Here is a 13,093-nt window from a genome sequence, read left to right as displayed (position 1 = left end):
GTACGGAGGCTGCTTGTTTTCCAGCCTGCTTGTTAGTGGAGAGCATCCATCCTTATCCTGAGCCAGACTGAGCCCTTGCTGTGGGACTGGGCATGGCCCCTAATATTATACCCCAGTGCTGCAACATGACCCTAGAGAAATGAGCTGACTTTGACCTTGAGCAAGTTCTGGAAGTCAGAGGTGGGGCCTAGTAGAAGGAGAGAGGCATTTAATAACATGGCAGACCCTAGAAGTTTTGGGTAGCGACTCTACTACATGCCTCTTAGCACAGTCCATATGGAACCTCTGGGCTCGAGCATGATGAGACTGTTTCAGAACTCCATCTTTGAAAGAAGGATGGGGAACTTTTTACACAAGGCTTAAAGCCAGAATTGTGGTCATCATTGTCCAGAATAATGGAAGGACTTAGAGTTCTTCAACAAGCCAGAAAGGGAAATTCTGCTAGAAACAGTCATAACAATAAACTGGCACAATCAGTGCTGGAAAACTTTTGCAACTTTGTAAGAACCAGCACCACTCTCTAAGGAGTGGCAAAATGGTGGAAGATTCCCTAGCGCTGACCTGTGCTGAGGGTAGTTGTAGAAGTCCTATGGCCACAGAAAGGCTGCGGTTGCAATTGCATGAGCATGTCATGGGAGCTAGGTTGGGAGGAGCGTGGCAGTACACAGTCTAGCTGGAGTATGTTCAAGGTAGTTTCACCTGGGGGCATAGAGCTTGAGGGAGGTGTCCTAGCCAGTGCAGAATGCAGATTTTCCTTTGTGTAATATCCTGCTTGACAGTGTGAGATGGGGTTTCTGGCTTTGCAGCCAAGTGTGACATACAGGGCAACCCACAGGGTCTGGGCAGCCACATGGAACATATTCATTTCCTCACTGAGGTGCCCAGCTGAACTGCATCCTGCAGCCACATTCCAGCACAGCAGGGATAAAAATGAGGTGTTTCACACTGGGACAGGTCAGTCGCTGAGAATGAGAGCCATCTTCTCACAGCTGGTGGGTGTGTTGTATCTTCTTTAATTCTTTTCTTCTCCCTTAGGCTGGACTTCATCTATGACCTTTTTGAAAGAGTCTGCAGTCGTTGCAGTGAAGAGACACTGAAGATGGGCACCCAGAGGCGCAGACCGACTGTCAGTTCCCAGTTCAGGGTAGGATGTTTTCCAAGAGAGCAGCAGGCTTCCAGGGAGGAGCAGATGGGTAAACCAAGGCCTGCAGCCAAGAGGAGTCATTCATCCTTGTTTTGTGTCCAGCACTGAAAATGTGCAGGAATGTTGTAGTGCTAAAAAAAGACAGTGCCCCGCCCCAAGGGTTTCTGTCTGGTGTAAAATGTGAGATGCTAAGACCGACCAGGGTGGCAGAAGAAAAGAACACTTTCCTAAGTATATGAAGTTCTTGAGGTTCTTTGATCTTTCATGTTGGTTTGTTGTTTCAGCTAAGTGTACAAGTATAGTGGTAATTTCGGTGAAACCTTATTGGGGGGACCTTGCAGGTATGAATCTCACCCCCCCCAGATTGTCTGCGAATGTTAATTTCACAGTTTTAGTTTCCTAAAGTTTGAGAGACTTGTAAAAATAACTCACACCAACTAGTCAGCTCTGAGAACAAGGGTGGCCATGTAAACAGTGTTAGAGTAAACTAACTGTGTGGGTGTGTTTTGGACAGGAAGGGATCTCCTGGGTTACTGAAGTTTTGATAGGCAAAATCAAAGCACATTAGGAATCGGAGGGCTGCACGAAGATCCTATTGCATGAAATATAGCCTGTTTCCCTCCTGTAGTGACTGATCTTTTGGGCTTTGTCTTGCTGCTTTTTAGGATTCTCTCCATTCTCTGATGGCCACACTTAGTACTTCCAACCCGTTCTTCATTCGCTGCATCAAACCAAATACCGAAAAGGCAAGTCTGTCTCGTATGTATGTTGCACAGGCCTTCATGAGCACTCACTTGCACAAATGGCTGACAGGTGCCTCCGTCAGGGTCCAAACTGAGGATAAGAGCAGTTCCCCCTCACCTCCCCTTTTTCCTTCTAGTTGTTTCATAGTTCAGGAAAAATACACCCTCCTCCTGGTAATCAGATGAAAAGGCTGCATGCTGAGTATGATATGATACAGCCATTCCCACCTTTCTGTGCTTATGAAGCCTGAAGGTGAACAGGCTTGTGCAGAGCCCAGAGCCGTGGTAGAAGAAGCAATCACTCCTGTTTGTGGTGCCTGTAGACAATTTGTTCAGGAATGCGGGGCTTGTGTGGTAGGAAGCGTCTCCTGCAGATCCCTGGCTCTGAGGCAGAGGAGCTGGACGCTTCATGAGCAAGTCACAGTGATTAGAGACAGGCTGGCTCTTGCTTGTATTGTGAACTGTGACGGGAGGATATGCTGCTAACTAGATTGGGTGGGGAGCTCTGAACCGAAAGTTTTCTTTGTGTGTTTTGAAACTCTGTCTGATATGGCAGAGGAAAGCCTGCTAGGGGTTTTATGCCAGGAAAGAATTTTGCAGTTTGTCTCTGGTTTGACTAGAGAGACTGCAAAGAGAAGTGAGTCGAGAGTTCTGCGTTTTGTATGTGTTAATGCATTGTACCATTGCTTTACTGCTGCGATCCAACTATGACAGCAGTCTGCAGGCTGTTTTTTTTCCAGGATCTGCCCAACTCCCTTTTGTCCTTTTTTCTGCGCCATGCAGTGTTGTGAGGTTGTCTTCCCCTTGATCCAAACTTCCCACTTTTCACCTGACATGCCCAAATATGCAGGGTTGACTTTCTATAGAGAAGTGCATCTACAGCCTTTGACTGTGCTCAGGGAAACAGCCACTGTTAAGCCAGCAAAGAAGTAATACCAAGATCAACATTTATTCTGTCTCTCTCCATATTTGTTTTTGAATCTGGATCATTATGTAGGCACCAAACCTCTTCAATCCAGATGTGGTGCTAAATCAGCTCCGTTATTCAGGGATGCTGGAGACAGTAAAAGTTCGGAGAGCAGGTTTCCCTATACGGCGCCTTTTCCAGGACTTTCTCAGCAGGTAATTGCTATCATTGTACCACATGCTGTAACAGCCCCAAGGTATACAATTCTATATATTTGTTCCCTCTATAACTGCTCTTACTGATATGGATCATTTGTGGGATGCTTTTCTAACCATGCCTTTATTGCCCATATCATAGACTGATTTGGAAGATCTTTTGCAGACTTGCCTCTAGGGTAAAAGTCAGAATGGAAAAATAGCCAGACAGTCCATTAAAAAATTTTTTTTTGTAGCTTTGCCACAGATTTGCTTGTGTGATACTGTGAAAGCCAGCTGGTCATAATATGTAAAAAGAAAATATATGTAAAACCTTTGATCTGGCAGGCTGAAGCAAATTTTAAGGATAGTATGGTTGATGGTTAATATTGGAAAGAGTGATTATTTCTTTTCATTAGCTGCATCGAAAGGATTTCTTGAAGTTTAAGGCTAGAAGGGACATTGAACATTGCTTCCTTTGTCTCTTGGAGCATTAAATGCCAACCCTATGCTGAACAAAATAACTTGTGTCTGATGAAAGCACATGTTTGAGAAAGACAGTTGTTCTTTACTGAAAAATGCTGTTGAGTTTGTATTTTATTACTGGGATTGCAACAATAATTGCCAGTGTGGTAGGAACAGATAAAGGTTGGGGGATGGAAATTTCCAAATTGGAAGGCAAACATCTAGAAGGGAGGTCTCAGAGGAAGAAGGACTAATGGGAGGAGGATAATTAGAGTTAAAATATTGGAGGGATGCAGGTTACTGTCATACATAATCTCATGAGATTTTGTTTGATTCTTAGGTACAAGATGCTTGTGAAGGGACCAGGTTTCTTAGATAACAGCAAAGCTGTATGTGCAGGCTTTCTTCAGACCTATGACAGCAGCAAGAAAGAATGGCAGCTGGGTAAAACCAAGGTACTTCACCATTGTGGGGCAGGGTATGGCTTTGTTCCAGCTGCAAGGGGATGCGATTGCATCTGGTGAGATTCAAGCCAGTAGAAAGGGCAAAGTAGTGATGCCATTGGACTATGCCATTGACCTGTAACATCTCAAATATTTCCCATATTACATACCTAGAGATGTAGAAGGCTTTTTGATTTTTGTCTAAACTCTTTCTCCTTGACCAAGCCAGATTGATTTTGTGGTATCTGATCCAATTTAAGGGTCCAAGGAGAACAATCAGGTGTCATTGTATGCAGCTGCAATGTATGCCATCAACTCATGCCTCTTTTGCCAGATATTTTGCTCTGCTTGGCTAACCAAAATTCTTGCAGGAGGCAATGATCTGCTATTCTGTATATATCTGAACTGTGAATAAGTAGCTAGATCACCAGATGTGTGATAGCCTTCTGCTATGGAAACTCAGCTGATGGTTTGTGCAGTTAGCCCAGATGCTAGCATACATTTTCTAGAAAAAGTTATCCAAATGCTTCTCCCCAATTGCATAATTCAGATTTTGCTTGTTTTGGTGAATGTTTAACACTCCTCTCTTGCCTGGTATAGTCTGGATTTTGTTTTGTTTTGTTTTGTTTTCCTCCAGGCATCCAACTGGAAATGTACCCTTATCTTTCATTTAATGGGGAGGGAGCTGGGTATTTCAGCCTGAATTTTTTCAAGCTTAGAGACAGCTTCACGCAGAAATAGATGTGAGCATTGTGAGGTGTATTGCCATAGAAATCTGGGAGTGGGAAACTGTCTCTATCACAAATTTCCACATACTCCAGTAAATTCTTCAAAGAATATTCCAAGATGGGTGGTGTCCCGTGCAGACAGTATTTCTGAGTAGTGGGTATGCAGTTCATATCCAGAGCAGATGGTGGTCCATCAAAGTAACTTTTCTTGCATTTTTTTGCTCTTAAGCCTTCAAAAAAGTAGTTCAGCATATTTCCAGGGTCACAATGAAACTGGAAGTGATTCTAGTGAATATTCACATTTAATTCATCCAGCAGATCAGATAATGATATTTGTTGCTTTGAGCAGTCATTTCCTAATGAGTGGATAGACTATAATGTGTCTTAGAGTGACATATCTCTCTCTCCACTTATTAGAGGAGTGGTAGTAGCCCAGTTGGTAGTCTGGGCTATGAACTCTGTTTGACAACCAAGGAAACCACTGGCTACTGTGGTGGAAAGGAGGTGTGTTAACCTGAAGTTTCTAAGGCCTTCCTTCACAGGCCTCCGCTGTTGTTCAAGAAAGAAGGTTTTATCACTTAGCCATATTTCTGCTCTATGACTAAAGTGTTCCCCATCTTTGATTTGGGAATCTGGCGTCTCATCACTGGTTCCTGAAAGCCAGGCACCATTTCAGTCATTCTTGTCCCTAGATAACCCACACTGCTTGGGTGGCTGCCAGTCTCACAGAATTTTAGTGTTAAAGCCTGTGGAGTGTGTGTGTGTATGTGTTGCAGAGCTGATTGTGCCTGGGAAGCTTTAGAAAGGGGTGGTTAGAGCTGGTAAACATGGAGTTTGAACTTTCTTTCTAGCATGACAAGAGATGGAAAATTGCTGGGCTTCAGCAAGGGCAGCAGAGAAATGCATGTGAGGACCAAACTCACATGCACATTCTCACCTTGTAGAGTGTAAAAGGTTATAAGCTATATAGCACAAGTCCAGGGACTACAACATGCTGACGACAAGCAGGAAATCCAGGCTGCTTTGAGCCCCTCGCAGCAATAGAATCCCTTTTCTCTTCAGTCCTTGTGTATCCTGAAGGGCTGAGTACGTCTGTCTGTTTTCACTCGCTTCTTGACCTGCACAAACAAAGTCTTTTGGAAAAACAATATAGGTGGTAGATTGTGGCAAACAAAATGTCTTTGTATTTTGCCAAAACACTGGATGTAGTCTAATGTAATTTTTTTGAACAATTCTGTCCTATAAACTAAAACTTGGCTGAAGAGCTGTATGTGGCACGTTGGTAAACAGCAATGTCTCTGCTAGGGCACTGGTTGGTGATGGGTCTGAATATTGTGGGAAGAAAGAAATGACTAAGAATGGCAGTCTTTGTATCTCTATTTCTTTATGTCTGAGAAGGAAAATTGAAAGGAGCTGGGAAGCAGTTCAGCCATCATGTTTGGTTGTAGAAGTTATTTTATATTCAATGTGGTTTGAATTAGAGATGTTTGTCCTGGTAGAGGAGAGCAGTTCTATTGATTCTAAAGAATATATTACTCCAAGACTGTCCTGGTCTGTTCCACCCTTGCTGCCATGCTGAATGGTTGCCCAGCCCCTGGTTGCTCCAAGGTTCATTGCCCTGCCATTTCATTCTTCAGATGAGCTGCTTGACGTTCTTCCCCATGCTCAGATGGCAGAAAAGCCATTTCATTGCTCCCTTGGAGACCCCTCTTGCAACTCTGCTTTGTGACAGTGTCTCCAGAAAGCCTGTCCCTAGGAAAGCAGATGCCAAGGTGAGGCCGTGCAAAGTAGTGGTAGTTCCTGGTGGTCCCTTCCCTGCTGCCTATATCCAGCTGTTCTGTCTTGGTTCTGGATTACAGATTGCTTTGTCTGCATTTGTGTTTTAGCTGGTGATAGGTAACACAGGCCTGGAATACTTGGGTTGATGAAGGAAAGAGCCCTTACTTTTCCAGAGGCTTTCAGGTAAGGGTGTAGTGAAGCTACCAGCTAAGGGGCACAGAGTATAGGTCAGTCCTAGAGAGGAGGTCCCCTGTCTGACTTTTGCTGTACAGGTGCAGCTCTGGGTACCCACGCTGCAATTCCCAGAAATAACCTTGGTTTGTGGAGTCAGGAGTAGCTACTGGAAAAGGTGTGACGGGCCAATGGGGATGTAACCTAGGAAGAACTATAAGGGGTGGGTGAAGAGCAAGGCTTATAGAAGGGGGAATACTTCCTGCAAAATGAATGGAAGGATAATTATATCCCTAGCAATTGTTTGGAGGAGGAAGGAAAAGACTCTGTGAATTAGTGCAGGGGATTGTGAAGCTTGGGAAAGGAAATGGAGGAGGAAGGGCAGGATGATCTTTGTGTTCTTCATTAAGAATAGAGCAGCTGCTGTGCTGGCAATTGTCAAATTAATGTTTATACGAGGTATTAATATATATATAAGGCAGGTTTCATCCAGTGGCATGGCAGAGATGAGGGCTTGGATGCAAACAAGCAATGTGACGATGGAAGAGCTTGTGCTAAGGTGCCCTTGTCTTCACTGGGGATGTGCTGGGATGGAGCAGCAGCTTCTGTGTTCCTTTCCTCAATACACTTGGACCTTCTGCCATTCTTGCCCATACCCACAACACAGATTTCCTACGTTTAACACAGCAATCCTTGCTTTTTGAAATAACTCATTTCCACATTTTAAACTGCTGTTTTGTAGGGCCTGTTTGAAGGAGAAGGTTTCTGTAGACTATTTGGCATCCAGGTCACAGTGACCCACTTCCTGCTTTCCCAGTGATGTCTCCAAGATTCATATGATTTCACTTAGGAGGCATGGGTACACATGCAGTTACATTTGTACCTGCTGATCTACACATAACCTTAACATGTTCACTGTTGCACCAATGGTGCACACACGCATTGAGGTTCTGTGAAGAACACTGTGGTGCTGCACTGTGGTTTAAAACTTGGCCAGTGTCTAATATGAGCAGATATAATAGAAATAACCTTGTATGTTTTGTCCAATCATTCCTTCTTCAGATGAAAGTGATCTCATGTTTTCAAAAAGTGACTATGAATTGTAACATAGAAACGGCTACCTTCCAAGTTATTTCCACAAGGCTTCAAAAATATTTCTGGGTTTGAATGCATTTTGCTCTTCCTTGTCATCTATGGGAGTCTAAAAAAACCCCTCAAAATGCCAATAGCTTGTAACTAGATATTGATATGTTATTTGAGATTAACCCCTTACTCTCAAGCATATATAAAAAACCCTACAGGATTAGAGTTGGGTCTTGTTGAACACTACATGCTCTGAAGTTCTGGGTTTTTTCCCCCTCCTTACTGGCACAGTAAAGTCTGTGCTTGGTAGGGAAATAGTGATGGACTGAGTATTTTTGCAATTTGATGAAGAGAAGGGATGGAGACAGTGTTTTGGCAGTTGCATTCCTGGAATGGGTGACTGCTGCTTGGTTCTGGAATGTCATGGAAAGAGCAATCCCTGCTTCAAAGAAGTCTTTAAAAGATTGTTGAGTTGACAGAGGGAGTGGATGTACAACTTGCAGGGAAGGATGCCAGCTTCATGGTTGGCAGTACCTTGATAATGAACCTTCTTTTAAGGCTACCCATGGTTACTTAGCCATTACAAAGCAGCTCATTTCTTAAGGCCACCTTAATGACAATGGCTCCCCAAGAGAAATCCCCGGGAGTCCAGGGAAGCCACTGGGTATGAGTACTAACTCATGGAGAGGTTTCAGTACATGACAGTCATTGCAGGGGGAAAAAAACCTAAATAAGTGATGAGGCCAAAAGCAGTGATGGAAGGGAATGTATACAGAGACATAAGGGGAAGTAAGTGGGGAGGGGAAGACTGTGCAGAACACTGGACTAAAGGACTATTCAAATCTCTGGCCTCAGCATAGCCACATGGATCCAGTAAATTTGTAAGGGGGTTTTACTGATTAATGTAGTTCTGCAGATTGATGAGTGTCAGCTCACAGCCTGCATTCATGGCAGTGCTTTAACAAGTGGGTCAGCGCTTGCCTAGCATAGTCCGTTCTGCTGCTGGCCCTGGCAGGGATTTAGCCAATGTCAGGCACCAGGTCACACGAGCATGGCCATATGGCAGTTGCTGCTGTGACTGCAGCTTGTATGGACATACCTTAGCCTACTTATTCTAGGCTGGGTACTGCTAGCAGCATACCCACAGTGCTGTGGACCTCCATGCAGGCTGCAGTCCATCTCAAAAAGCAAAGCATTTATTTCAGCAATTTGTGCTGAACCCTGTGCTAACATAATGCAAGCCAGCTGCTTTGAAGTAGCTCAGATATGTCAGCACAATTCCTGTAAACATGCCCTTATCTTGCTTGTATCTCAGTCCTTTTGTCTCTATGATAGCACTGTCATCCCTCACACAAGCATTTAGCACTGAGCAGAGGTTTGAAATATGGGTGATGGAAGATGCTTGAGAATTAAAATACTGGACACTGAAAAGCAACCAGTAATATTTGGAGACCTCTCCCAAGGGGGGTGAGTTCCCCCCAGTACATGGCTACACTGCTGAACCTCTTCAGCGTGAAAGCATCTCCACTTCAGAGTTCCTGGAGGTTGGTGGAGGGTTTCAGCTCCGGTGGACTGAGGGTACGCCCAACTTTGAACTTCGAGAGGGCTTTTAGCTTTCCAGCTGTCTTCCATTATTAGCACTGCTGTTAAGATTGCTTCCTGGAGTCTAGAAATCTAAATGCTCCTCCCTTTCCTTGAAATGTGGAGGAGTTTCTTTGCAAAATATTTAATCACACAAGTAGGTATCAGTGCCTGCTGCAGGGAGGTACTGGATTGTGCAGGGAAAGCTGTCAGCTGGGAAAGAGTTAATCACAGGCGCAAGCCCAGGCTCTTCTCCTCCTCCCTCCTCTTTCCCTCCTTCCTCTGCTCCCTCCCTCTCTCTCTTTTAAGTCTTGACCACAGAGTGAGGGAGGCGGGGGTTGGGCACCGAGTTCGGCTCTTGTCGCTGCTGCAAAACTTTTTCCCGGTGCTGTGAGTGCGGGCACCCGGGGCGAGGCGCCGCGGCTGGCGCGCCGGGCACGGGGCACGCTCGGCGCTGCTCGCCCGGGGATGAAACCTCCCGGCGCTCCCGGGGACTGACTTCTTTCCTCTCTTTGTGTTTATTGAAACTCCTCCCCGTGGCGTCAGGTTTTCCTGAAGGAAGCTCTTGAGCAGAAGCTGGAGAAGGATCGGGAAGAGGAGTTGAGGAAAGCAGCTATAGTCATCCGGGCCCACGTCTTGGGCTACATGGCAAGGTCAGTGCTGGGGGCTGCCCCACCATCCCTGTGCTTGGGTGCCTGGGTTGCCCCAAACCCCTGCTTTGCTCTAGTCCCCTTGCATCCCTCCCTTCTTCCCCTTCTGTATTGCAAGGGAGAGTTGCAGTATCTGCCCTCCCTGCTGGCATCAGTCCTGCTGAAACCTTTCTCCACCTTTGCCACCTCTTGTTCGGTTCTGTGCACGCTTGCACTCTCCCTCAACCCTGCTCAACAGGCTTCTGGAAGGACCTCTGTACCCATGGCTTGCCTCCGGTGACACCTTTTCCTTGCCTTCAGGGCTCTCTTGCCTGGGCCCCACCTACGGTTTGGGTCCCCTCCTTTTCCTTATGCCTGTCAACTCTGTTTTCTGCTCCCCCTGCAAATTGCTTCTTCCTCACTTGTAGCTCTGGCTTTGCTCACCCTCTTTCCTCGCCCTGCCTGTTTGCCTCGTGATCTCCCTCTCCTTTTAATTAACTCTTCAGAATTGGTTTTTGGCCAGCTTTGCACCAGTAATCTCCTCTTGCCGCTCCCTTTTGCACCTGACCAGAGGAGGGTTGGGAGAACCAACTGCAGACAAACTGCCCCTCCTTTGCCCCTCGAAGTCAGTGTAACAGCTGACTCCTTAATGGCTGTGGCATGCACACTTAATCCCAGTAAGATGCTCTTTCCTGGCTGGTCTCTGCTCCAGACACCTGTCAGTCAGGGGTGTGAGGAGGTGAAATCCCTGGCCAGCAGAGCTGTTCCAGCAGGCACTCTTCTTACAGCTCCAGTTACACCAGGTAGCTCATTTTGTGTTGGGAGATGTGTGCAAGGGTTGTACCCTGCCTTGCCAGCGTGGAGTATCAGCAAAACACGTATGTGGTCTCAGGGGCTTTTATTAATTTTTTTATTTCCCTCTAGGTAAACAAATGAGCTAGCTCTATTGTTTGTACATGAGATTGCAAGTTCTTTGTGTCAGGGCCTCTGCTCTATTTTACTTTGTGTCTAGCATTTGGAAAGAAGGGTAGGGATTAGCACAGGAAAATTGATTTTCTGGGAAATATCACTGCAGGCAAAGTGGATTACTGCTTTTCTGAGTGCCTGGAAAGGTAGCTGCTGCCCTGCAGGGCTGTGATGGAGACAGTGTTGCAGTGGTGTTCTTTTTGGCTAGAAACGTTGTGATCTTCCAGTCTCCACAGATCTGAATTGCTGGTCCCACATGTTGCTCTTCTGAGTCTCATCTTTAAGAACAAGCTGTGCTTCTGCAGCTGGAAATCCTTACAAGCAGCTGGAGGTGGCTGCATTTTGCAGGAGAGGAGAGCAGGGAGTGAGAAAAGGTAGGGAGGGAGACTGGAAAACTTTTCTGTGAAGAGTTCCCAGTTGCACTGCACCTGTATTGGAGAAGGTCCAGCAAGAGGGAGTTCATCTGGGCAAGTGCTGCTGGTCTGTGCAGAGCTGGGCAGAGGTCAGGAGTACCAGTGTGCGCTGCTTTAAGCTTGATACCATTTCTGTTAGTTTTGCAAGGACAAGTGTATTTAAATTCATCTGGTGTCATGCAAAGTAGGTTGGCGAAGAAGGGTACATACACCACAGGAAGGATTTTCCTGTTTTTTCCCCCTTTGTGAACTTGTTCTGTGAGGCTGGAGAACCAGTCCTAAGGGTGAGAATGTTTTCTTTGCTCTCATTCCCTGCAGCCTAGTATCTGACTGATCACTAAAACATGAGACAAGAAAATCAAGCCCATTCAGATGACCCCATTTTTGTAGCTAATCTGTGGTACTCTGAGCTGCAGGTAACAGCTTCACCAGCTAAAATACACATAACTGTTCCTAGGCTTGCATGATCCATGTACAAATTTGCCTGTGTCCCTGGATTCTGCAAGACCTTGCTCACGGGAAGAAGACAGTAGGAAATAACTCCATGGCTCTGTGTTTTCTAGTCCTTGGAGGCGTAACTGCCAACTACAGCTCATCGATGGAATAATTAATTGAATTCCAAATGCAGCATTGGATCTTTGCAGCCTCCCTGCCTTCTCTTGTGGTATATGGTGAGCATGTCTCCCAATCCCTTGGCGTGGGCTGCAGGTTGAATTTCTTTGGCCGGTGTAAGAGGGTAAGTGGAAGGCTGAACAAGGGGAATGAAATTCACGGCCTGTGTGCAGCAATTCCAGCTGAAGGGCGTCTTCAAGCTTAGCTGCGGTCATGAGGAATGAGGGGGCACTTCAGCCTGGCAGATTAGCAGGCAGAGCTGGCCTGTAGCTGGGCAGGGCTTGGCACATGTTGCACAGAGAGTTTCTGGCAGATACATTTTGTAAAAGTCAGAGTGCCCTTTTTGATGCACTTATATCTGCCTTGGCAGAGAGTGTGTGTGCAGCTGTTCACACCCCGTGTGCAGGGCACAGGGAGGACAGTGGGATCAGGGGTGAGGGGACTGCAGCCTAGGAGCAATTAATCTAAAACCTCCCACTTCTTATCACCTCTTCCCTTTCCTCCTCTTTTCTCCGTGCTTCCTCCCTTTGACTTTATACTTACAGAAAAGAGCATGACCTCTACACACTACTGCTATTAGCATCCCTCCCCTGATTTTCTTGACTAGACTGACGTATCTGATGTGCAGGGAGGTGGCAAGCTGTCAGCATGGGTCCCTGTTGCCATTTGAAGGGGACTTGATTGCCAGGAAGGGGATTTTGAGGTGTGTCTTTTCCTCAGGGGGTTGCAGAAGGTCTGTGGGAAGGATATGTGAGAATACTGTGCTATTTCCAGCATGCTTTCTAGGAGTGTAAGACCTCACAGGATTACTGTAGCCTTCTGGCCCAAGATCCTGTGTAACAGCCACATAGAATTTCCCTCTGCAAATTCTGGTTTGGAGTGAAGAAAGTTTTGATTTGAATAGTACCAATGATCATTTCCCTACAGCAAGGTATTAAGGTGCCTAAATACATTCAGTAACTTTAAAAAATGTCCACTTATTTCCAGCCTGAATAGACTTCAGCTTCAGGTCAATTAAATCTTGTTATGTCCCCTGCTGGATAAATAGAAATGCCACTCAGAAATGTGGGTACTTTGAGTGGGATCAAGCCTTTCCTTAGCTTTCTCTTTCTTAAGGTCATAGAACAAGCGCTCTCTTTCTATAAGCCAGAATTTCTGTTTCCAGTCCTGCTTCCCCAGAAACCACTTGAGGGTCCGACACTGTTGCTGAAATGGAGGTCCTAACACTGTTGAAC

The 13,093-nt window shown here is 45.8% G+C and overlaps 1 protein-coding gene across 1 annotated transcript in view; it reads left to right on the top strand.

Annotated features, from left to right (window-relative positions):
* The window catches only part of LOC113482124 (unconventional myosin-X-like), an 86,513-nt gene that overhangs the window by 38,548 nt on the left and 34,872 nt on the right, over positions 1–13,093 (top strand). Inside the window, exons 18-22 of the mRNA XM_026852471.1 lie at positions 1,036–1,144; positions 1,810–1,890; positions 2,885–3,009; positions 3,794–3,908; positions 9,785–9,891. Coding sequence (XP_026708272.1) covers positions 1,036–1,144; positions 1,810–1,890; positions 2,885–3,009; positions 3,794–3,908; positions 9,785–9,891 — 537 coding nt within the window. The remainder of the gene's footprint in view (positions 1–1,035; positions 1,145–1,809; positions 1,891–2,884; positions 3,010–3,793; positions 3,909–9,784; positions 9,892–13,093) is intronic.

This window comes from Athene cunicularia (genome assembly GCF_003259725.1).
Source record: "Athene cunicularia isolate RWA chromosome 7 unlocalized genomic scaffold, athCun1 chr7_part1, whole genome shotgun sequence".
NCBI lineage: Eukaryota > Metazoa > Chordata > Aves > Strigiformes > Strigidae > Athene > Athene cunicularia.
The sequence above is the reverse complement of the archived record's forward strand: the minus strand, read 5'-3'. Positions and strand labels throughout refer to the sequence as shown.